General features: G+C 35.3%; 1 protein-coding gene across 15 annotated transcripts in view; it reads left to right on the top strand.

The window, feature by feature from the left end:
• The window catches only part of RIMS2 (regulating synaptic membrane exocytosis 2), a 451,223-nt gene that overhangs the window by 85,557 nt on the left and 338,251 nt on the right, over positions 1-27,415 (top strand). For 9 of the 15 annotated variants that reach the window (XM_064646980.1, XM_064646989.1, XM_064646998.1 and 6 more), the window contains 2 exons: positions 2,450-2,660; positions 10,516-10,527. In XM_064646980.1, the coding sequence (XP_064503050.1) occupies positions 2,450-2,660; positions 10,516-10,527 (223 nt within the window). The remainder of the gene's footprint in view (positions 1-2,449; positions 2,661-10,515; positions 10,528-27,415) is intronic. The other 6 variants (XM_064647058.1, XM_064647078.1, XM_064647032.1 and 3 more) reach the window with 1 other exon arrangement.

Raw genomic sequence — 27,415 nt, 5'->3', positions numbered from 1 at the left:
GCTCAAGAGGAAACAAAAGTGAAATTATTTCAGTACATGAGGCTTAAGATTTGGCAAAAGGCTTGTGCTTTTTATGCATCAGTGAGACTGGTAAGCAAATAATCATACAAACAAAGGCTGTAGATTATAAGGAAGCCACAAAACTGAATGGAGCCTAAAAATAAACTTGGAGTTCAGCATAGTTAATATGCTTTAAATGAAGAATGCAATGTTAAGCAAAATTAAAAGGCAAGCAAGATCTCAGAGCTTTCATGTGTTATTGATGGAAACAGGCCAGACTACCAACTACCAATTATATACTGTTGTCAGTGTAAAACGCTGAAATGTGCGAGGTTTCCAGATTTCTAAATTTTGTTTTAACTTCATTCAGCTCTTGCTTATTTGTAACTTGTGTCCTTCCCCATTCAACACTCAATAGTGAGCTCTGTTGAACCAGTGAGGAGGCAGAGGAAGCCCCTCACCCCTGACTCCCCCAATGGCTTTCAGGGCAATGACATCCTTCACATCCTTCCCTTGGATGCCTCAGCCAAGACCCCTGTCCCTGGTGTGCTGCAGGTCAGGAGGCTTGTGAAGGTGGGAAGGGCTGAAAGCGAGAGAAAAGCGTGCCACTGTTATTCTGAGTCCGTGCCGCTGTACCCCGAGGCCAGCCTGTGCACTCAGAGTTCATCTCAAAGTGACAGAAGGAGGTACATAGATAAATGACACAAAAGCAAGACAAAGCAACCCTGCTTTCCCTCTGTCTGGGAAAGGGTCAGTGGTAGTTGAGGGCTGGAGGCAGCAGTTTGGGACACAGAGGAAGAGGAAGGCCTCCAGCCTCCCGTCTTGCCTGATGGAGAGAGGGAGCTGCCTATTTGTTCCTACAATTCCTCTGTAGAGTAATGTGAAGTATGTTCTTAGGAGTTTTCCTGAAAAACAAAGCAAATCCCAACAATTCTTGCTATATGTGTGAATATCTGTGGTAAATAACTGCTTAGGTTAATCTTTAAGTGACTCTGTGTAATATTTGTTTTTATAGGAGCCTCTAACACTTCTGATGAAATAGTTTTTCATCATTAATTTATATCTGATCTATATAAAGGATATATTTATGCTTAAGGAAGTTGGTCTTCTGGATTTAATTTTTTTCTAGAGGTTATTTTTTGTTCTATCCTATGCTTCATGTGTGTTTTTTAATGACCTACACTCAAGAATCTCTAGAAGGATAGTTCTAAGGAAAAATAAATGTCTTTTGCAATTTTAGTATCTTTTTTTAGGTTACCTTTTTAATGTTTCATAGAAAGTTCTTCATTCTTGGGGTTTTGCTTGATCTTATTCAAGGAACGAATAATCTGCTTAAATTAGATTAATAACTTTTAATTTGCTAAAATGTGCATACTCTATTAGCAAAATTAGTGAGTTGAATTCCGTGCTATGAATTTAAATATCACTGTTCAGACCCCTTTGAATGACAAGGATAAAAGAGAAAACAAAATTCTTTTTGTTTTCTCTTTGTATTTGAATCTCTTATAATTTGCTATGTCACATTTTGCATCTTTTTCAGAATCTGGGAGAGCTAAAAAATTATGACTTTTTAAAATGAAAATTAAATTTCCCATAACATCATTTACCTTCAGAAACAGGGATTTTGAGAAAAAGCTGCCATTATAGATCATGAAATAAATCTGTAAGTTTGTTTATAGTGAGACACGCCTAATTATCATATACGGAGATTTCATAATTGCAGACTCAGAAATATGAATGACGTAGCAGGACTGAAAGATTCATTGCAGTTCTGTACACACATGGCCACTGACTATGCATGTGTTTCCAGTTCTACAAATGGAAGGTAAATGTGTGTGTGTGTCTTGAACTACTATTCCTGGATTTTACACCTAAGGTCGTCTTCTACCTTACATTTTACATAAGATGGTAGTTCCTCTCTAATGATACGAATGGCTTAAATGATTTATAATCAGTTGCTAAGATGAGGTTACTTATTATGGGCTTGAACCCGGTGATTGAAAAGTCATTGAAAAAGCATTTTAGAATCATTATTCTATGCAGTATTGTTAGATAAATGAAGCTATATCAAAAGAAGATATCTGCATCTATCTGGTGGAATTAGGTAAAAGAACACTTGGAAGAATGAATTTGATTTTTTTTTTCCTGCTATTAAGCAGTTTATTGTCTAGTGCTATGGGCTCTTTGATCACTCAACCTGTTTCTTACTGTTGTATTTTCAGCAAACAGCTGGTCACATCCTAAATCAGAGTTACTTCCCTTTGTAACAGCTGGACTGTGAGCTGAGTGCTATCAGTGCTGAGCTTCCTCCTAGATTTTAGTTATAATGAAAAAAAAGTAATTCTTGAATGTAACACTTCTGGAGCATCGTAAATTAAATGTATTTGCTTTACTACAGTATTTCACTCTGATTTGTATTTTATTTGTATTTGTATGTTCTCTTCTGCAGAAAATTACATCAGCAGTTTGAAATGTATAAGGAGCAAGTGAAGAAGATGGGTGAAGAATCACAGCAGCAGCAGGAGCAGAAGGGTGATGCCCCAACCTGTGGCATCTGCCACAAAACAAAATTTGCTGATGGCTGTGGCCATAACTGTTCATATTGCCAAACTAAATTCTGTGCGCGCTGTGGAGGAAGAGTGTCTTTACGGTCAAATAAGGTATGGAGTTATGAGAGTTTAACAAGCTGCTCCTAAACTCAGTATCTCTTATTCATTGCTTATGCACACAAATCACATAACTACTGAAACAGATTTCCTTTAAGGAGGTAATGATATCTACTTCAGGGGCTTTTAAGACATCTGTCCTCATTTCATGTAATTTCCAGTTGCAGATGGATTTGTGATTACGACTTTTAAGTTAATATGTATAATTTTTCGACTAACAAGCTCATGAAAGGACAATTCTTTGATTGGAGGGTGAGTCACTATTTAAGACAGGGAAGTATATCTAGTGATCTACTGAGACATTGATTATTACAGGGTAGAGCAAGGCTTTGTTTCTCTCTTGCTTGCCCAGGCGCTGCTGCACAAGATTATGGTAAAAGTAGTGTTAGAATATTATATATAATATAATATTGTACTTTTAAACCTTTCTTATCTATTATACATATGCACATATATTATGCATATTTATTATATACATACACATGCAAATGTCAAACTATTTTTAGGAAAAAATTAAATGCATTAACATATATTGTTACAACTAGTATATACCGGTGTTTATTGCATAACAATAGGCAAAACACATTCTGAGTTTCTTAAAAAGCTGAATGATAGAGTAAAAAATTCAGCACAACTGAAGTAATCACAGAAAACTCTTGAGATCAATTTATTCAGCATTTCAGATATAATGTTCAGATCTGATACACAGAATCTTTCTCAGATTCTGACACATACTTGTAGAAGATTTATGACAATACTCCAGCTGTATTATGCTAGTCTTTTGTGGAAACACAATTTTCTAAAGCAATACAAGAATGCAATATTTTAATATTTATTATTAAAATATTTTTATATGATTTATTTCCATAAATCCATTTTTTTCCTGTAATATACTCTTTGCAAATACCATGCAATCAGTAAATATCATCTTTTGGAAGCTAGGAGACAATGGTATGCATGGTACGTATTTCTTTGTCTAATATTGAAAGGTAGGTTTAAATAATGGACTGAAGTTTTTGATTGACAAAGTATATAATAATAAAAAATATAAAAATATACAAAAAGTATAATAATATTTCCTGATTATTAATGTAAATAAGATTATATGTAAGTGTCTCAAATTGCCTTGGATTTCATTAAGATAATTTAACAATTTTGTCTTCAGTAAGTTCACATATTTTTATTTGTTTTTTGTAACTAACTAAATTGTTGCCGGTAATAAGAGAGATAATAATTTCTGAAGTAATTTCATCTGATTATGAATGCCAGTGAGGACAGATATTTGAGTCATTATGCCTACATACTTGCAAACATAGAAAAAGTGCATTAGGGAGGCAGCTTCATTTCCTAATACACCATTTAGACTTTCCTTGGGATGGAGCATATGAACGTGGCAGATATTTGTCTGAAGTCTCTTGACAGATTTGCAACGAGATTCTTCCATGGCTCTTTGGTAATTTGCTCCACTGCTTCACAATGCTCACCACAGAAAGATTTCTTTACCATCTAACCTGTCTTTCTGTAAGCTGGCTTCTCTATTCAGTCTATTATGAGTCTGTTCTAAAACTCTTCTCAACTGGCATTTTTTTCTACTACTGTTGCTAATTTAGTGTGAGGCTTTTCTGTGTCTCATTCATTTTTATTCTAGATAATTCGTGAATATGCTGAACAGAGTGACTCTAGACTGATTCCTTGTGAGGCTTCACTGGTGATGCCTTTCCCTCAAAAAAACCCTGACCATTTAGTCCTGTCTTTTTGTTCTTGTCTTTTCTTTAATTGAGTTTTCTCATGGGTGAATTTGTTCCTATTCCATGGCAGCTGAGATTCTTTAGAAGTCTGTAATTCCAACTCAGCAGTAGGAATAAATCCCCTTTTCTCACTTTCTCTGTGACTCCTTGGAAGAATTCTAATATATGTAACAGACACAAATTCCCTCTACTAAAGCCATTCTTACTTTTCCACATTTTATCATAATTTATTCATATGCTTGCTAATTTTATTCTGTATTTTGGTTTCTACAAATCTGTCTAATGTGGATGTCAGACTCATTTGTCTATTTTTCAGTTGATATAATGCTGAAACTCCTTAAAAATTAATAAATTGGCATTTTTGCCACCTTTTATACTTCTTGTCAATGAAAGACTGTATTGCAGTTAACAATTATTTTAGACTTGAGATGTTTTACACTGAATATCATCTCATTTAAAAAATTTTTTACTGTTTTTTTTTGTTGATTCACTATTTACCTTCTCTTTCTGAAATATCAATTAAAAGTATGTATTCCAGTTCATTCTGCAAAAATTATATTCTAGACTAAATATTTTTCTAATCACCATGAATATGAACATGAAAGATCTAATTCAGAAAGACTGTAGTAACCTCCTCTTTATGTTCTCTTTTGTGCCTATACTCAATATTCCATTAAAATTATTTAGGTCTACCAGAATTTACCAGGATTCATTCTTCTCTGTTTTCCTTCATGGATACAACTTCAACTTCTTGAAAAATTGCTTCTGATAACTTTCTGTTTTAACTTTGCTGTCTTTGGTGTTTGTATACATTTTGACAGGTTATATATATGTCTGCTTTGGACATTCTTACATAAGGAGATTCTTACACTGTCTGAAATGTTCTTTCATGGGTCTGTTTCATCTGTTCGTGATCTTCTTCATAATATCAATTTTCAAGCCAAACTCATGCCTTTTACACCAGATTCAGCTACTAAATAGTTTAGTACAGACCAGTATTAGCATCATGCACCTCAGATGATGGAGAATTGGTAAGAACACTTCTCTTTCAAAGGTCAAAACACTGACTACTGCTTACAAGGTTCATGGTCATGAGTAGGAGCAGGCCATGGAAATGTCAGAGCATTAGACTAGGATTCTCAGAATATTTGGGTGATTTATTCCTTTTTCAGTTTAGTTACAGTGCTTGAAATATATAGGCATTAGCATTCAGTTTAAGCTGAAAAATTATCATTATGTGGGAGATCCTTCTAGATCAAACGAATAAAACTGATAATGGTGGCACTTTTGCTTCTGTACAGCTTATTATGTTAATGAATGGAATATTCAGCCAGAATGAGGGCTGAAATTTCAAGGGAGTAAGGAACCTTGAACTGTCGTGTTTTATGTTTATGAACAATTTCAGGCTGATTAAAACTGAAATAATAAATCACATAACAGCAAGCAGAAATTTTTCTCAGTGAAAAGAGTACCACTGATATATAAAATATACTACTGTTCTTTTTCTTTATTTTATGCTGATTTATATAGGGAAATGCACATTGAATGAGGCAGCTGACAGCAGAATGAGGTTTATACAGGTGAGAAATTTAAATGCTAAAATATTGGAAAAATGCAGCTTCCAGATAGATACGACATTGAATATAAACTTCAGTAGCTCAGAATTCCAGTTCAGTAAACCAACATTTCACTTGTACAGAAAGAAAAAAATACTTGTCTGAAGACTTAATTAAGTGCATGCTGAAAACCTTCTTTCAGGATGTTTGACAACCTGCTATCACTTGCAGCCACTGAAACATCCTTCTTTTTTTGTCTTTGAAGAACGAAAGCAAGAGATTTTCAGTTGTTTTATAGAATTCAGCAACATCATGGGAAACACATTACGTATAAGTAGGGAACTTCTCTCAGCTCCCTCTGGTTCAGTGAAAGCTTTGCATTTTTATTATTTCTCTGGGGCTATGTTTGATTTACAGCAAAACATGAAGTTCTCTTCTAATTGCAGGACTTGTGATATGACCATCTGTCTGGAGTCACAACACAGAATTTTAGCGTGCCTGTGCTAATGCATAATCCATTTCATTCTGTTGAGAGTTGTCAGGCACCAAAGAATTAGTCTGTCACAGTCAGGTTTTTAAAGTCACTAGGATTTGAGATAAACTCAATGATTTGCTTACAAATAAGTTGGTCCTTAGAAGACGTGGTTTGATTCTGCATTTCTCTACAAGAGACAGGTGACAGTACAAACTTGAGGAAAGGATTTCTCTAACCACGTGTGTTTTTTTTTTCTATTCAGTTTAGTCCATGTAACGCTTCTAAAATCTGATAACCTACAACTATATTTGCCTTTCTGGAGTGTCTCAGAACAAGTATCTCTGAAAAAAAGGAAAGTCAGCTGCTAAATTATTTGAAAGACAATCTCTCATTCAGAAGTTGTAAATTCACAATTGGAGGGTGAAAAAGTTATCCCTACCATTAGGATTAGTTTCCCATCTCAGTCTCCCCATGAATAGAATAGAATTTGTATTATGTTGAAGACTTCCAATCTGAAATTTGGTTCCGATTATTTTGGAACAATGTTAATGTAATAGTGAATGTCTATGACTGTTAAGACGTCTCTAAACAGTGATTAGCTCCATTTTATTTGAGGTGATCAATCTCTTTATTCTTTTGAAAGTTATACCCAAACTTATCAGGACCACTGTTCAGCTGGTATACCTCGTGGTCCTTAGTAGCTTTCCTCACTCATTCCCTAATGACATTTGGCTTCTCTGATGTGGTGCAGCTGTAACCTGGGATCAGCCTTGCGGAAAGAGCTGCGTGAGGACGATCTGCAATAAGCCCTCTTGGGAGCTCCAGTCGCGTACCTGGGAGCTGCTCAGGCACTGAGCCTTGGTCCCTGCCTGAGCTGTGCTGCTGACCTGTCTGGTTCCCTTTCTGAGCCAAAGCTGTAGGCTTGGCTTCCCAGATTGCCTCATTGGCTTCCCAGATTGCCTCATTGGCTTCCCAGATTGCCTCATTGGCTTCCTGAATTGCCTCAGCTCTCCCTCATCACTGTGAACCTGCTGGGGACCTGGATTCTTTGCTGACCTTAGAGTTGTGAGCCCTATCCTGTTTCCCTTGGGTGCATTCTGTGGGACACAACCCTGCAGGGGAGAGCATGGTCTGCCTCACACCACCCTTTGTGCTCTGCTCCTGGCCCTGGCCAAGCTGCTGACCCTGCTTCTGCCAAGACAGTACAGAAGTAGTGCACTGTCCCAGTATAATACTTCAGTTAAAAACTTCAAATTTAATAATAGGACTAAAAATCTTGCCACAACTACCATTTTCAGCCAGGAGATGTTGCTCCTTTCCAGTCTGTAAACTTTGCATGCCAGCTGATACCTAGCACAACTGATATTTAGAATCTGCATTTCTGTATTGATACCTCGGATTCTCTTGATTGCTCAAAAAACCCCTGTGATTTTAATACAAACTATGTGGATACCATCATTCCCTTCAAATGACAACTGCACAAATTATTTCTGTTATTAATTTTATTTATTTGAAACTATTTACATTTGATAGCTCTTCTGAATCTCATTAAACAGCAGATGATGGTCTCAATTTCAACAGAGGTTACGTGTGTTTTAACTCTTCACTACTTTAAAGCTTTCATAAACCTTAGAGGTTATTATGATACTGAAACAATGAAGAACTCATAATTTCACTGAGATTCATGATTTTAGGCACTTAAGGTGAGGAAAATACTGTCTTAAAGAGTGGCTTTGACTCATGCAGTCAGGTGCCAGATTGACCTTCTAAAAGATGTTTTTTAAAAAGGATAAGTTATAGATATTGACTCATTTTAGATTTATTTTGAGTATAGAATGGAATTCCAGTAATTTTGCTAATATTTCTGTGTGTCTGAATACTTGTGGAGATAAGGCCTTTCTCCATAAAACCACTATTAAAATATGCTTCCATTTTCATGTGGAACAGGAAAAATACCACTGAAATCTGACTGATTTGTTGCTTTTGTAGCATCAGTTCTTTGAGAACAGAATTGAATAATTTCTCTAATGTCTTTGCTATTGAAATGACTGGCTAGATTGTCTTTCATATAGTCAGATATGTCATTGTTTGCAGTGTATTGCTATGAACTCAAGAGTGTTTGACAATGTGTGGGGAGGAAGCTGAGAGGCTGAAAGTATTCTTAGATATTTGGTAAAGTGTGATGGCTTGTCTTGAACTTCACATATCTTTATATTTTGTAGCCTGTTTCTCTAAAAACATTCTTCATCCTGGAGGTTATTCAATGTAGGTCGGTTGTGTGAACCAAGTCTTGGTTACTGTTATGATCAAAGTGTGAATGACAGGAGTATAATCTTCTTGGATAGTGGAGTATATCTCTTCAGAGGTGAGGATGAGAAACAGTGGCACTAGATGTTTCCATGTAAAATATCTCTGAGCATTACTGCCACTCTTATTGCACTGGGACAGGAAGTCCTACTAGGAAAGTATCAAAGCACCTGGTGCTGAGCAGATAAATGTGTTTCTGCAAACAGAGTGATAACAGGCATTCTGTGATTTAGTTTCCAATGATATTTACTATATCATTGTAAATGATATAGTATTGTATACCTGAGAATACCATTAAACCCCATAGCTTCTTTGAAAATACTTTAATCTTTTGCCACTGTCCATAGGATGACAGAATAAATTGGGTCAGATGGGATTTATGGAGGTTACCTAGACCAATCTCCTGCTCCACACAGGTTTTAAGGACTCTGTTCAATTGAATTGTAAAACCCTTCTACGATGGAGAATCTCTAACCTCTTTGGGCAACTTATTTCAGTGATTAACGACTACTGTGATTTTCTTTTTTTTTTTAATGTTCAATCCAATGCCTTGATTGTTGTATTTTGTCTATTAGCTGTGCATCTTCAAGATTGTCTTTGTGTTCCCTATAGCTAACCTTTAAGTAGTTAAGGAATGCAAGTAGTTCCCCTCTTCCCACGCCCTTCCCTACCCCAGCCTTCTTTAGGCTGAACAATCCTATCTCCCTCAGCTTCTCCTTGTATACTGTATGTTTTATTGCCTGACTGTCTTGTTTGGCTTCTGTTGTATTCTCTCCTGTTTCTTTGTAACTCTAGGATCGGAGGGAACCTAAATCTTCTATAAGAATTACATGTTATAAAGTTACATATCATACAGGTATCTAAACAACAAAGCTATAAAATAAGTTGTCACCCTTTCTTGGTGTATTTCCAGCAAAGCCAATGCTTAATTCCATGCCTAGGTTTAGTCTCTGTATTGGCACGTGAAATTAAGGTACCAGATAAAAATCACCATTACTCATTCACAAAAACGGAGTTTAGTTTTGACTGAAAACATTTTGAATATTTTTGTTTTCTAAAGTATTATTTAATTTACAATTTTAGGCAGCTAAAAAGACAATTCCTTCAAGGAAAATAACTATTAGGAATGTTTTTGTTTAATATTGATGAGTATGAAAAAGAAAGTATAAATATTATAGATCTGACAGCACATGCAGTGAACACTTGTGACAGATTCTGTCTCTTTGTGCTTTAGAACTCCAGGACTTTAAAGATCTGTCGAGTGGCTAACATGCAGTTATGCCATTATGCACACCCTTTATCTGTCTGTAGTAAACAAACATTTTTAATTTTGCTGAACTCTTTGCAAGGGCAAAGTGTTGATGGATGCTAATTATTTGCCATACTGGGGTCCAAGGAATGTAGGGCAAAATGCTGCATCCTTTTTATAAGATGACCCACCTGTTTTATTAAGGTAATTCTGATATGAATCCCAAAATTTTTTTTGTATAAATATTTTTTTATATATAAGATTGTCTTAATTTCACCCATGAAAAGATTATGAAAATTATTAAAATTACTTATTTTTCACTAGATCTACTTCACCACTGGGGAAAATAAGAAAGATATATATTAATTCCTTTGCTATTTATTTGTTTATTTTACTAATAAATACTACTGCTTGCTTTCGAAATGAAAGTGACTCTTTCCTTCTTTGTGTTTTTTTTTTCTTTTTTTTTTTTTTTCTGTCCTTTCTTTCTTGCTTTCGTGGATGTGAACTCCAGGAGGACAAAGTGGTTAGAGCCTTTTTTCTGTTTAAAGTTATTTTCTTTTATGGTAGACATTTCCTGGCCTACATTTGCTTTCATTTACACAGGTGTAATTCTTACTGAAGGCAAGGGGAATTACTGTCATTAAAATGAAAGCAATGTGTGGCATTAAAGGCTTACCTGTTTTTCAAATAGCTTACTCATAATCTGTGAGTTGTTGTGAACAGTATGCATGGTATTCCTCTCTGTTTGCAGCTTTTGTGAGCATGCCTCTACTTTTCCTTTGCTTTTGCAATATGATATGTGCACAGTTTAAAAAAAATAAATGAGAATTTGTGTAATAGATGTTTTTGTGATAAAATTAATTTGTATTTCTGTAGAAGTGGCATAAAGTAATCATAATAATTGTTGCACTCTGTATCATTGATTTGTATGCAGTCAACATTTTAGCTTGTAATATTTTGACATGGTAGTTCAGTTCTGATTTTCAATGACAATACAATTATATACCAGTAAATATTAAGAAAATATGTTTCTTCTAAACATTTAGAAATATGCAAGCAACACCAGTTATCCACTGACATAAATTATTTTCTAAACTGGTTTGTAGGCTTTCCTAAAATGTAGTGCACATATTGTGTTGAGCATAACATTGAAATTATGTTAGATGTTACGCATGTCACTGACATTCTGTTTGTCTTGATGATATTACACCTACAGTAAATATTTTAATCTGATTTTATTTTAGCAATGTTTAGAAAAAGGTAGTATAAATCTGAATTTGAGAATAAGCCTGGATATGTTTCAATATTTTACTAAATTGTGTGATTTTTTTTTTAAATAACAGAATTGAGAAAACTACATAAGCTAGTGTAAATCTGTTCTTCCATGAAAATCTCTACTGTATTCTGAAGAATTGAAATTGCAAAAGCAACTTGCCCGGTAGTGTTTGGCAAATAAGTTCCTGTATTAGATGAAGTAAAGGAATTCTTTAGCGTTCATATGCATAAATGTATACAGAGAAAGACTTTTGCTATAATAAATGTAATTTTTTCTTGCTGATAGCAGTGTCAAGGCTCACATTTGACTTACCCGTGTGGTTCAGAAATACCTTACTTTACACAGAAGTTGTAAGCCACTTGCTGCTGTTACCATTTAGGATGTAACCTTGGTAGTGGGCAAGTGGCACTTGAGGTGGGCCACATATGGCCCAGTATGTTAGAGGGTTATATAGTTTTCTTTTGGGCTGGACCATCAGAGTTTTTCACAATTAAAAGGCCATGAAGCAGTGAAGTAACACCAGTTTGTAGAATACAGAGGTAGCTGTAGAGTACAAAAAGAAGATGAACAAAAGGAACAATTTTCTCCTTGAAGAATTTACCCTTTCAGTATAATCTTGGAAGTAACTGATGTATACCAGCAGTATTCCCCCAGTCAATCCAACAACTGATGTCTGTGTGGTACTCATCTATATTGGAGCAGTGTCAAATCCTAAATTCACTTGGAAAATAATAAATAAAAAAAGAAAAGTGTGAAGGTCACAGTAATAAGGTTATATTATTATCTAGTTGTACCATGTATGTATGTTAAGGAGGAAAGGGACAGGAATTTCCCTACCTAGTCGACTAGATAGGTTTTTTCCATAAATAATGACAGTGGCTCAAGTTGCTTTACATAATATCTGTTTCTGCTGATTTTGAATTAGGTGTTTTAGAAGTTATGAAGGCAGAAAAAACAGTAAGTATTTTAGGTCAACTTTTTCTCAACTACAGATATTGTGAAGAAGGGATAGTAGTGGTATTATTCTTGATATTTTAGTGCTAACTGTAAGGGTAAAAGCCCTGGTGTGTTGAATGCAGATGCCATCAAAACAGGTACTTCAATATAAACAGTATGTTTTTAATTTGGTGGGATATAGCATTTACCCTTAGATTAACTCACCTAGAGATTCCTTAATATTACTGTTTATCCTTCATTTTCCGGTGTTAGTGTAGAAAGTGTGGATTCCAGTGTTTCTTAAGGGGCCTATTACATATTTTGTAACCACAGAACAGCAAGTTCAATAGAAAATGCTCCTGGATAAAGCTATGGATACTTTGGTGACTGTTGGTAGTATGTTGATCCAATTAAAAAATATGGATTTGGAAAATGAGATGTATTCAAAGAATCAGTTCTGTGAAGAGTTAGAAACATATTTTTGTGTGTTCCCTATAGAAATCTTGCTACATCTTTTGATAAAGATTAAGATTGTAGGAAAAAGCTGGGACTGCACATGTGTTGAATGATTGGAACTATCATACAGTAGTCTACTGGTGCTATTTATGGTGGTGGGGAATGGAGTTAGAACATGAATCCTGACTGTGTTGTATGTTGTAGTTGTGCTGTTAAACACGCACAGAAGGGAATTTATATCACGTGTCCTTCTACTACTCCTCTATATTCTGGAGTGCTGCATCCAGCTCTGGGGTCCTCAGCACAAGAAGGACGTGGACCTGTTGGAGCATGTCCTGAGGAGGGGCACTGGAGCAAGTATCTTATGAGGAAAGGCTAACAGAGTTGGGGCTGTTCAGCCTGGAGAAGAGAAGATTCTGGGGACACCTTAGAGCAGCCTTCCAGTACCTAAAGGGGGCCTATAAGAAAGATGAGGACAAACATTTTAGCAGGGCCTGCTGCAATAGGATGAAGAGTAATGGTTTTCAACTGAACGAGAGTTGATTTATGTTACATATAAGAGAGAAGGTTTTTACAATGAGGGAGGTAAAACACCAGAACAGGTTGCTCAGAGAGGTGATGGGATGGGGCTCTGAGCAACACGATCTAGTTGAAGATGTCCCTCCCCATGGCAGGGCATTGGACTAGATGAGTTTTAAAGGTCCATTCCAACACAAACCATTCTATGATTGTTTGACACTAATACCACTTCAGGGTACACAGCTCATGGTGCCTTTTCCCACACAAAACTTGGTAATGACTCATGAATATCTCACACCTTCATTAGTCAGATATGGCAATATATAAGTACTTTTGCAAAATTGAGACCCCCAGTGTGCCAGAAAGGAATAATTTATGTTAAGATTAAAAGAGTAAGATCATCTATGAGAAGGAAACAGTTGATTTTTTTTTTTAATTGAAATTGTTTCCATCTTCTGGAATTTTTTTTCTTTCAGAAACAAATGTACATTTTAAAGCATTTCCTGCAATTCTCTTACTATTATTCAGACAAAATGTGCCTGTGAGGTAGAGGTTTCATAGAGAAACCAGAGTCAATTAAGGCTGATAGAAATGAAGATGATTTCAAAAAAATGAAGACACACAGGATCATCTTCCTTTTACTTAGATTTTGACAATTAAATAAATAATCAAATGACTTTATTAAAATGAGCAACACCATTAGGTAGAGTAGTGAAATTTTATGAACATATAATTTAAAATCATGGAAGATGCGATTTGACAGATGAGGAACTAGGAAGTGTGACATAGTTTTTGCAAAAGTATATCTTCATTGCAAATAGTAGGAAATAAAAAAATAGTAGAATATTTTAATTTTGACTGAATTTTATCCCAAATTTAAATGAGATTTAAATGAAATTATACACTTTGTACCTTTGCTTGGAGGCCACGACTTTAAAGTAACCACTGATATTCTGGAGAAAACACATAAATAAGCAACCTAGGAAGTTTTTGAAACAGTTGAGGAGAGAGAACCTGGTTCCTTCACTTCCCAGTCATTATCTTTATTGTTCAAACTGATAAAATTCCTGTACAGTGTTTTCTTATGGACATTTGATATTTAAATACACCATTTCATGTTTTTTAATTGTTTGTTTTCAAGTGACAAGTTTTGAAATGACATGAATTCAGCAGTGACCTGGCCTTCAGAGGTTCTGATACTTTCTGTATTTTTTATCTCTTTTAGTGGATTCAGGAACTTGTTTTTAGCTAATCTGCTTTAAGCTGCTACAGGTCAAAGCCTTCACCAGAATGGTTTATAATTCTATAAAGGATAAACCTGAGGAGCAATGCTAGGAAACTTCTTTTTTATTCTGCCTTTATTTCTTGTGCAAGTAAATAAAACATTTGACACTTTCCTTGAAGTAATAAGTATTCTACCTTTCTAGTGTTATGCATTTTGAAATACTTTAGACAAAGACAAATAACTTTTTAAAAATCAATTCTCCAATCTTCACCAATTCTAAGGACTTCCAGAATATTTTGTTTTAATAAAGCCATCTCAAAAACTCCTTTAAGCAAATTAAAAATTGAATGTCCTTACTGAATATCTTTCTAGGTTAATTTCCCTAATAACTTGGCTGACTTTGGGAATTTTATTTTAATTTTAATCGTTGAATCAAAGTTTAATAATTTTGGATATTCCGTGACAGAGTTCAGAAAATGGCAGTTGTTTTTAGCAAATTGTCTCATAAAACAATTCTATATAAAATTACAGTAGAAGAGATGAAAAGCAATTATCATAGGACATTATTTGCCATCCTTTTATCTTACTGCAGTTAAAACTTCCTATTCCCCATTTTTCCTTCACTATGTTTCAAAGTAATCAATATTATTATTCCAGTCAGGAGACACCTAGGTGTTGATGATAATGTTTCTGTCATTTTTGTGGAAAATTCACTGTTAAAAAAGAGAGAATTTTTTTCTCATTTTACTTTTGCCATTCTGAACAGGTCCTGGGCCCTACCAAGAGCCTCATTGTTTCTAAGCCATCTGTGTGGTAGGTCTGTACCTCCACAGTGTCTGACAGTTTTCTCACCTGAATTGTAACAAATGTGACAAGGATTTGTAGAAGCCATAGGTTACTTCTCCTACCCCTGCCTTCTTACTATTGGAAAATGTCTCTAAACTCTTACCCTGTTCTTGAAACTTGACTCAAGCTGATTTTGTGTCTTATGAAGAAACACACTCTGAGTCTCATCAAGATTTTCATGGGCTTTACATGCTCTAAAGGATATGTGTTTTTTATTTAACAAAGAAATATGTTAATTTCCATATCACTGAAATTTGGAAAAAACCCTTTTTTATAAAAAGACTTACGAAAACAATAGAATAATTCCTATACTTAGAATACCTCTGACAAAAGCTTCCTGTACCAGCTATTATACAGGATCATTTTCTGAGACATCTCTTCACTCAGGGAAGCTTAATGATTTTCCTCAGCTCTTGAGTATTGTCTTTCAGATTGGGATCTCTAAAAGTCATTTGGAGAGTTGGCAACTTAGACCTTCCTGTCTTGGGCCACTTGTCTGAGTCTGTTCTCTGATCCTATTTCTCATGTATCCATTTGTCTAAGCTGCTCTCCATTATCTTACTGTATTCAAACCTCACTCTTATTTCCTTCATCACTAACAGAATGCACCTCCAGTTGCAGAAAGTGAACAAATATCTTGGTTGGAATTGGATTGCCAAACATATTTAAATACTAAGTTTATTCTTTTTTCCTGTCAAAATTACCACAAAATTACCATCAAATCACATCCTCTACTCAAAAATGTGTTGCCTAGCTTTATTTTCAGTATTTTCAAGACTGTCATGATGTAACATAATAGAAAGTAGTCAATATATATAGGTCTTTAAATCTGTAAATAGCAGACTTAAACTTGCCTGAAACCCTGATGAAGACCATTCACAGTGATGGTTAAATTAGCATACAAATGTTTTCCCTAGATTGACCCCATGTGCTGTTAACATTTATGGCCTTGCTCTCATACTAAGATAACTTTGTGTTGGCCATCACAGTCAGAGAACAGGGAGGTTGCACTACGTTGTAGTCCAACTTCATATTAACTTCTGTGAGGTGTGGGAGATGTTGGAAGACATAGAGAGGGAATGAGAATTCATCTTTCTTTCCTTTTTTTTTTTTTTCCTTCACCACAATGCCCATTGGCCCATTTTCTCATGCACAGATCAATGACTTACTCTCCACAGTGTTCAAGGAAAGGGGAATGTGGTCCTAGGAGCTGCCAATTTCCTTTTCCAGCTTCTCTTTGAAAATAAATTGGAAAATAAAAATAAAACAACTTCTTGATATGATGTAGCTTCAGAATGGTCTTAGCTAGTTAAATCTAATGACTACATGGGGATTTTGCTTTTGATGACTACATGGGATTTTACTTTTGATGACTACATTGGGACTTTGCTTTTGTTAGCTATGCTCCATGCTTGAAGAACACACTCAGATACGTTTCTTTGTTAAGAAAGAACAGAAAACTGACTAGAAGAGTGAGTCTGAAAACCTTTTTACAATCATATATGTACTTCTGTATTAGATGAGCAAGGGTTTATATGCCCAAAAGCTTGTATTGTATTTTTCACCCATAACAGTCGGTGTAAAAGACACAAGTTACTCCTATAAACCTTGTCCTTTACCTGTACACTATAGTATTGCAATTTTACAGTACAGAAATTAGAAGTAGTTGGTTTAATTTTAGATAGTACTGAATTTCTGAAAAGCATTAAAATTGATTTAGAGAGAGTCTGGTGGAATTAGAGGGACTAGTTTTCATTTTGCTAGCTATTTTTCCTATGTTGATAGCACTAGAAATTTATATTTTAATTTCAAATTGTACAAAATAGATTCATTTTCCATTGAAATTCTTCTTCAAGCTATCCTAAAATAATCTTGTCTTAAAATGTGTATGAAAACAGTGCAATAACTACACAATTTATATCACATCAGTAAACTTTCCCTTTTGTTCAAATTAATAGAGCAATAGCAATTGCAAATAGCAATTCTGGAACCAGAAGATGAAACAGTTCTTGAGCAGTAAGTTATATTTGCCACCTGTTGCAATATTCAGAAACATATCATGTGCTATTAAGTTCCAAGTGTAGACCTTTATCAAAGGTAGCTAAGCAAATTCCTTATTTCAGTCCCAGGTGTGTAACAGCACACCTAGGACTCTTTGGACACAGTTAGACATTATGGCACAGCAGGGGATGGTATAAATGTTTAATTATCTAGATTGAGCTTCAGTGGCTGGAAACCAGTGCCTATATATATAAATAATGAAGACATTGCTAGTAATAGAGTAAAGTGGCAAACCTCCCAAAGCGGTTTTTTTTTTCCTCAACTGTTTACTTAGAGCTTTATTTAGCTGTGTCTTCAAGGAACAGTTTAGTGATAGATTGAGGAATTAAATGAAACAGACCTAGCATTTGGGTTAATATCTGTTTACTGTTTAGATCTGCTGTGTGAAAAAAGGAATTCGTATGGCCAGCTTCTGTTGATATCTAAAATATTGTATGCACAGACAAGACAGTTTTTCAGCATAGCAAGAGTGAATTTATATAGACAGTTGCAGCAGATGTTGAACTTCAGTGCATTCATGGAGAAATTTAAATACATGTGAAAAATCCTATGTTTAAATAAGATGTCACCTATGATGTCTAAGTAGGGTATTTGAAAATTAAAACTTCCTTGGTTTGAATTATTATAAAGATGCCTTCATTCTGCATCAAGAAGATCTACGGAAAAGCCTGGATTTCAGGTAGCTAATTCAATTTTAGTCAATTCATGTGTGTTAATGTTTGTGGCTTTTTCAGAATTAGTTTCATGTAGTTCACAAGCCCTTTTTAGCATTTTAGGTCTGTAAGTAATAAAATACTGATACATAAAATACATAAATAAATTAACAGGATTTCTGTTTTATGTTGCTTTCACAAAATAAATCCCTATAGTGTTTTAATACTGATAGGATCATAGATGTACCTTTATTAATTGAAGTTGAAATCTGAGTCATTTAGTTTACTATGTATACATGTACCTCCCATTTATCTTTAAATGTTTAAACTTGGTCAGTGTTAATCACTAGTGTTCATTTAACCTGTTCATCTTTCAGTTTCAGTGTAATTGCTACATAACTTCAGAGTCATGACCTGTTTAATTAAGGTGTTCTTGCTCTCAGATACTTGGTCATGTGATTATGAAAGATGATATTGCTGTTAACGATTTGGATTTCTTACAGTTCTAGGTAGACAATATATGGTATCTTTCTAAGAGATTAGAATAGTTTTACCTCTACGTTGAAGATAGGTTTCAAATGCCTATTTCTCCCGATGTGTACAATTGTCTAGTGTCTCCTTGCATTCAGTATTAGCTAATTTTTAGATTATAACACCATGATGGTTATATATGTTTTAACAAATTGTTTTTTCTTGGTACACGTGAAGCAAATTCCTCTTAATTCACTTCAAATTATTTTTTAGTTTCATTTAATCCTTGTTTGGTGTCTTTTTGTCATGGACATCATTGTGAGTGGCCAAAACTTTCACTATAGTGGATGTCTGGCCTCAGTAATTTTGGAGGAGCATAATTGCTTACATTGTTCTTAACATTGCTGTATAGCAAAAAGTGAACATTGGTTCAAAATTTAGCCTATAGATTTGGGCAACAATCTCAAGCGCTCATTAAAAATGTCTAAAATACCTTCTATTCAAGATAAAATGCTTTATTATTATGGACTAGGTTGCCAAGAGATTTTTTTGGCATAATCTATGCTTCCAGAGTTCTTCTAGGTTAAAATTGTTTTTGTTTTATAGCTTATTCATGTATTTATCTTAACTATTTATAAAATATTTTGAAATAAAATAGCTGTGATGCTAGAACATTAGAGTTCTGTAATTTTATTGTACCAAAGCAATAAATTGCCATAGATATATTTAGTATTATGAAAAGGGTTCTGATACTTCTTTTGTAGTTGAGTTATTTAGTAATATTTTCTCCTCATGTTTAGTACAACACTACCAGCAAAGATTATCTGGGTATTACATAAGGAAAACCTTGTGTAAATGAAGCATGTTTTTAGTGATTTTTAGAGAGATATACTCTTATTTACTGGTTACCATTCAGATCAGCTGAGGTCTGTTAATTGAAGCCTCCTATAGAGCATAGGGGAGGGACATGCTGAACAAAGGCGGCTGTAGACTAACTGGCTCCTTTAATGATGAAGAACAGGCTTTAATCAGAAATTATCTCCAGCAATATATTTTAAATAAGTCACTGTTTCAGGTATTTTGATACCTTTGTCAGAAATGCTTCTAAATAAATAAATAAATAAATAAATAAATAAATAAATAAATAATCTAACTAGAGACGTATGCATTTGATTTCAAAGCATACAGTGTCTAACCAACTCAGAATAACAGCACTGTAAATCTGGATGTACTCTGCAGTGATGAAATTAGTAAGCATAGGAAACACAACACTAATTCCTTCAAACATGTGGAGACACGACAGGTCCAAACCTGCTTCCCCAGTGTGCTGTCTTGTTCCTGTTGCTGTGATAATGCTCTCAGTCGGTGAGCTGCTGTGTTGATTTACTTTTCTCAAGGCTGTAATAAGCCTGGAAAAGTTTTCTTCACATCTGGTGATGTGGAAAAACAGATGGATGACCTGCACATACTGTAAATGTGTAAGTTACATTGTAGATACACGTGCGCGCTCTTGCCTGTTCTCTCCAGTGAACAGCAGTTCTCACAGCTGAAGCTGAATTGAAAAGTGTGTCTGTAGGCCAGAAGAAGAAGTGTTCTGTGTAAATCTGTGAGTTTCCTCTTACTGACGTCCCCCAAACCAGTATTTCTCACCTCATTAAGAGCAATCCTGTTTAGTGGTTGTTTACAGAAATGCCAGAACACTTCAAAGGTTTTATTACAGCTTTCTGAAACCCTTTGCTGTTAGTGCATTTTGGTGGTGTTGCTAACCTGGAACACAGGAAAGCCCACTAGAGGGTAGAGTGGGTCAGAAATGTTTTGTGATCTTGCCAAGACAGTATTTCAAATTATTTTTGTTACTGCTTTTTGTCCAACTCTAGGAAAATGTACTATAATGCCATGGCCTTTATGGCATGTTCTAATCTGCATGCCATATAGTTGTCATAGGTAAGGGTTTGTTCATGCCCCAAATCCACAGAATAAGCTGCCTGCTGTGTAAGGCAATTATTTGAGGGAGAGCATGCCACCAGTTACAAGCTTGCACTTAACAGCTAGGGAAAAAGGGGATGGGTTTATCAGGGAGAAACAATCCATCTTCACTTTCCATGGAGTTAAATGTGGGTTATGTCAGGTCCAGAACTGGGAATTAAAACATATATAACTTTACTTTCTGGGAAGAATATAAATTCTTTCATAAAGAAACCATTATGTCAGGATTTAATCTCAACTGTTTAATCCCTTTTCTTTTTGAAGCCCCAGACATTTAACCTAGCCCAGTTATAAAGGCTGCATGTGGTGTCTTATAGAGCTGACTTGCTTCCCTAAACATTGTCCATAGTGTATACTGAAAAAATGAAGGGAGAAGCAGAAGCCATGGAGATGACAATAGTAAAATTCAGTGACTATCAAGGAAAACTAATAAAAGCTTCCAGGGGTGAGTTGGAATGTAATAACTGCACAGCCCATTTAAAAAGAATTTCTAACAAGCCACATGCTCTTTGTTAGGCAAACTCCATGTCCTTTCTAAGGCACAAACAGAGTTTCCAGTACGTACTTCTAGAAAGCCTTTTATTCTGATGAGAGCTTCAGATATTGATGCCAAGTTTTTCAGGACAAAATTGTGTTTTTAATTCAGTAATATTCTTTGAAAAGTCCACTAGTTAGTTGTTATCTGCAAACTGAAATTGTGGTGTGGGCACTTTCTGAAGAGAGATTCAGTTATTGATGTTTCTCAAGACACTTAGTCCATGATTTGTTTGCTATTCTTACTTCATCTGGATTAACATATTAAGAATTTGGAAGGAAATGAAGGATTTACTAAGGTATGAGTGCTTTGTACTGTCAATTCACATACACAAAATATGTATGTAAAGAGCTTTACCACGTTATATTTCTCTTTCCCTGCAACAGGGAATGATGCAACAGAACGATAAAACAGCAAGTGGTCATTAAATTGTAGATACAATTGTCTCAGTGAATGGGAAATATAACTAATTTTAGAGAAGGCAGTAATCCTTACTGATAACATTTTCAGAACCTGCTAATTTAAACTAGCAGAGAAGGGAAAGCATTCACCTAGTAGCAGAAGGACTTTGCATATGTGGAATCTGTAGATATTTTAAAGTAAGTAACAATTATGGAAGTACAGAAAATTGTCAATATATATAAAGTAGAAATGTAGGCAGTTAGCCAGATGGGCTTCCTAACAAAGGGGATTATTTGACACTGGATTTATAAAAAAACCCCAACAACAAAACCCCCTTTATTTCATTGTGCATAACTTCCTTTTTTTCTTTTGTTAAATATGATTGTTCTCTTCAGCGTATTGATAAGTAATATATACCTGACCTCTGCTAGGTGTCACTAAATCTGTTACTTTTCTACCCTTAGTCTCCTATTCTATTTTTTTTTAATTTGTTAAACAGACATACTGACGTACATAGAGAATATTTTTTTAATCTTAGATTTTCTTACTGTTCTGTCAGGGTTAGCTGTGGCTGCAGCTCATGCAGTCCTAAGCTGTGTAGCTGTTGTAGTATGCAAGGCAGTGTAGGTTTCCTGGCTGGATAGCACAGCACCGCGAGCCGGTGGGAGGGGAGTGTCCCGCTGTACACTGTGCTGCTGCGACCTCACCTCAAAGGCTCTGTGGGTTGGGGGCACCACGATGTACAAAGGACATCAGACTGTTAGAGTGAGTCCAGAGGAGGGAGACAGAATTGAAGAAAGCTCTCAAGGGCAAGACTTATGAGAAGTGGCTGAGGTCACTTGCCTTGTCCCGGTTGGAGAAGGGAAGGCAGAGGGATGACTTCGCTGCAGTCTATGGCTTCCTCACGGGGGCAGGATGGTGGGGTGGAGAGCTTCAGGTTGGATATTAGGAAAAGGTTCTTTCCCCGGGGGGTTGTTAGCCTGTGCAACAGACTCCTCAGGGAAGTGGTCATGGCATCACAACTGTTCCGGGAGCATCTGGATGATTCTCATAGTCATATGGTTTAGTTTTAGGCAGTCCTACAAAGAGCAGGGAGTGGGACTTGATGTTCCTTATTGATCCTTTCCAGCTTGAGATAGTCTGTGATTCTGTATGTATTATATTTTGTCTGATCTTTGCAGCTTGCACGGAGAGCTGTGCTGCTGTGGCTACATTGTTGGAGTCTAGGCAGCAAGTTCATGTAAAGCTGAAGAATGTTTATGTGGGATTCAATACAGCAGTAACTGCGTGATAAGCATCTCAATTTTTCTATTACCATTCTGTTACATTTCATTAGAGTTGGATCTTTCATTTTTCTCAGACAATTTCAGTAATGAATGATGACACAGATGATGTAAATGGTGGAATATTATTGACTTCAATTTAATGCCATCTGCATACAGACCCCAGGCTTATTGTGGTCCCGTCACATTTTCTCCCTTTTTGGTCTCTTGTTGATGTTGATATTATGTCTTATATTTCTAAATAGCCTGTGAACACTTAGTGCCATTCATCTTCAGACAGTTTACAAGCGTTAACTAATGAATATGCTCAGAATCTCTGAGCTGTAGATCATTTGTTAGTTTTATTAGCTGGTCCCTTAATGAAGCTCTGACACTAGTACAGATTTTTGAACACAAAGAGGTCTGGATATTGAGACTTTCAGGTGACCAAAGTCTCAAAATGAAATCATCGTAAGATATTTGAATATTATTTAACAATGCCTTTGAGATCAAAAGTCTTGGTAAAATAAAACAACTTGGAAATGTCATTTGGAGAATTTCTTCTATCTTCCAAATTAATAGTTATTAAAATACCTACAAAAATAAGAAAATATTGGAATAATATTTTATTAAAAAACCTTAATATTTTCAGACATCCTTGATTTGTAGTAGAAACCGTTAACATCAATCACTTTTCTAGAAAGCTTTTGAAAATTAGTAATTCTAATTTCTATTTGCATTACCTTACTCCAGCTATAACTGCTTATTTGTATTTTTTACCAAAAATATAACTGTCTTTCCTCCATCACAAATTTCTAATCCATCAGTAAAGCTGCTCTAACAAGAGTCTTTACAGAGAGAATTATTTTTTTAGGAATTAGGAGAACAAATAGGCAAAACCAGTTGAAATGATGAGTTCAAGGAACTAATTTTTGTGCAGAGATGGCTAAGAATGGTAGTGTAAAAATTAACTCTAACTTCTTTTTTAGAAGCTTAAATGATGCTAGACAACATAGACATTACTGGTTAAACTGAAACAGTGAGGACTAATTTAATAAAGAAATGGAGGGGAAAGCTGTAAGCAACTTCCTAGCTGAGTTCCTCAAGCATTAGTACTGGGGAAGATCTTTAATATTTTCACTAGTGGCCTTGGCATAGGGAACAAGAATGCTGTAATTAAATACATCAGTAACACAAAGTTGGATACTTATCAGTACAGGGGAACAATGGGATACTGTACAATAGAGAACCAGATGACCTTGTGAACTCCAATAGTGAAAAAAAAGAGTGAGATAAAATAGGATTAAGTGTAAAATCAGGAATTTAAGAACTAATAAGAATTTCTACCTTGACCTAGAGGTCAGGGACTCCTTTGGGGCTCAGTCCTGATCAACAATCCTGAATTCTGCTTTCCATAGCAGGGTAACCATGTCCAAGCTGCTTATTAGGACTACTTCTTGCTCCGTGCTTTTCTCCTTCGCTGTGTGTTGGCATTGTCTGGGAGATGCTGGTTAGCAAAGGCCTGATGGTGCCAGGAAGCATAAGAATTAGCAGGCAGTCCTGGGCCAGCACCTGGCCCTGTGACAGGGTTATGTCTTGCTAGTATAGGCATAGTCTGAAAGAGCAAAAACTATTTGTTCTTGAAAAATAAAAGCAGAGAGGGTAAGTGATTGGCCGCTTTAAAAACATCAGGCAGCAACTCTGAGGAGAGAAGGGAACTATTTAAACTTAATGACAACAGCAGTACAAGAGTAAATAGCAATAAACTAGTTTGGAATATACGAGCACTGGAAATTGAAAATCACTCCTTCCATGGTAGCTGTAGGACTTGCAAAAGTGTTTTTTACAGATTTTGGGCTCATTATTTATAATTAATTTTAAGATAAAAGTTTATTAAATTATGAAGTTTTTTTTAAAAATTATTTTCTCTGAAGCAACAGGCAACTGTAATCAATACATGAGGTCTTTTTCTATCTAGTATTATTATTTAGTGAGCTTTAGTTTTCTAAAAAAAGTGTAGGAGATGTATACTCAGTTCTCTTGCTTTCCTAAGACTATTACAAATCTGGAAATTTAGTAAAGGTTTAGCTAAATTGAATAAAGGTATATTCTGTTCACTTACAGCTGGTTTACTTCATGCCAAACTCACTGCACTTAATAACCCTCATGGCCCTGTGGAGTACTTTGAAGGCTTACAAATTCCCTTATGGAAGCAATGCAGCTGTATTTGAAAACACTGACCGGTTTGTACTATGTGCAGATCACACCCAATGTCACATTAACCATTTTATCACTGGAACACTGTCTACCATTCTAGTTCTTCATGAAATCACAAAAACTGATGAAGCAGCTGAATATGGTCAATATGGCACTGTGCAGGAATTATGAACTATCTTCACTGGCATATGGAGTTGTACCTGTGCCGTAATGAAAAAAAGCAAATTATCACCTTTACAGATCTTAAAGAATATCAGTTTCTTGTGAAAGCATGTGAACTGCTTCTTTTTATACAGCATACTTTAGGAAGGATGTGCTCTGGCTTATATTAACCCACATAGCATAGTGTTCCAACTAACACTTTCTAGTCCTACTGTGCTCGTGGAGGCCTTTTTCACATTTTTGGAACATAAATAATCTGTTTTCCTAGTCAAATGTCTTACTTGTTAGTTGTACTCTAGGATGGAAAAAATGTATGAACAAAATTACTAGTATGTGCCTTATGGATAATAAAAAAGTGATACAAGAGAATTACTGTCTCCATTAGGAAGATGAGTACAGCATTAGTACAAAAGAGTGAGTATACCTTTCAAAAATTGTAGTCACACATCTTTCTTTTATATTTGAAAGATAGAACCATGTAAATATACACTGTATACTGCAACTGCATGCACAGGAAGTAATATATTTCTTTTATGCTGACTTGGTTGTTTATGGCCATTATAACTTTTCATACATAATATATTCATTCACTACAAACTCAAGAGCAAATGTGTAGTATGGTTACTCTCTCAGTGCAAAGAATTTTTCTGTGCAAATACACATATCCCTTAAAATATATGTGGAGGTGTTGGTCTCATAGCAGTATTGTAGGCTTTTCCATTTTTGTGAACTGGTATTGGGATTCCTGTGGTATTTAATACAATTTTGGGAGATAGGTATCCATGTATCATTACAGACATAAGGCAAATAAACATTATAGCAGTTTTGGCATTCAGTCAAACTGATTATAACTTTATTACTTGTATGAAAGTGAAAGTCAGTACCATAGCACAGACTAGTGGCATAGCAAAATATTGAAAAAACAGGTAATCTTTATCAACTCTTATAACAGTCACAAACTCAAGGATTATCTTTGTTCCTGTAATATACTTCCTTGAATAAATGCATCAATTTAACTGAAGGAAATTGAAAGGGGAAGGTATCCCACAGGTACAATTCAATAAATAGAGTTTAGTGGATAAATACTAAGATAAAACCTTTGTTTGCTATGGTGTAGTATCAGAATGGAATGGAATGGAATAGAATAGAATATTTCTGTTGGCAGGGACTTACAATGATCATCTAGTCTAACTACCTGACCAATCCAGGGCTTACCAAAATTTAAAGCAAGTTGTCAAGGGAATTGTCCAAATGCCTCTTAAACACAGACAGGCTTGGGGCATCCATGACCTCTCTAGGAAGCCTGTTCCAGGATTTGACCACCCTCTCTGTAAAGAAATGCTTCCTAATGTCCAATCTAATCCTTCATGACCTACAGTCTTCTGATTATAGATGAAGCTACCATGCAATGGTATCAAATAAAAACCTAAACTCTTTAAGGAGAATTTCACGTTGCTGTAACCACTGCAAGTGTTTGTTCTCGGGTACTATCAAATAAATCCATAGTTGTTCTGATGACAGTTATTTGGGATTTATTTTTATGTAGAAAAATAGTTACCAATGTGCAGTTACAAATGATCATAGAATCATTCAGTTTGGAAGGGAGCTGGCATTTATCTAGTCCAACCTCCTGCTCAAAGTAGGATTGACACCACAAAAGAAAAAAAAAAACAAACTGCTGGGCGAGTCCTCATGTTAACATGATCTTAGCAGCTACAAATAATGCATCAGTATTCTGGACCCGAACCTCTAGAATGATGTCTCTAAAAGCCTTTGTGTTTTCCAGAAATATGAATGTCGGCTATTGATAGCACATGCTATATTTAAGTGTTCCACAGTTATAGACAGTTGCTTTCATTAGAAAGGAATATCAAAACTAACATTTTTAAAGGAAGAACCTCATGGGAAACAATACAAATTTTCCCTCATCAGTAGTGGAAATCAGTACTTTTAGCTGTAAGAGACAACATAGACTTCAGACGGCGGGAGCAAAATGGAATTATTGGTTTTTTAGGACAAATATGAGCCATGTTTTGGTGGCAATATAACCAAATAGATAAAATTTTATGTTTTAGCTAACTTCAAGCAATTTCTATTCTAATTCAAGGAGCTTTGAATTCTAAATATTAAGAAGAGTACTAAAAAGTTTAACTTGTGACAGGGAAAACTAAGTGCTTTGGCAGATTTTAATGTATTCTGAAACAAACCAATAACCAGAAAAGCAGTTCCATCTCATTTTCTGGGGAGATAATGTTCAAAGTGAATCTCACAGTCTCAGAACCAAGACACTCACTTATTAAATTTATAGTTCTTTGGAAACACCGTTATATTTCAAATGGGCAAAATGGGGAAAGATCAGCAGAAATTGGGACTAGAGGTAAGGCATATATACCATTGGCCCCCA

This window comes from Pseudopipra pipra, chromosome 1 (assembly GCF_036250125.1).
Source record: "Pseudopipra pipra isolate bDixPip1 chromosome 1, bDixPip1.hap1, whole genome shotgun sequence".
NCBI lineage: Eukaryota > Metazoa > Chordata > Aves > Passeriformes > Pipridae > Pseudopipra > Pseudopipra pipra.
This window is presented reverse-complemented; position numbering and strand designations above follow the sequence as displayed.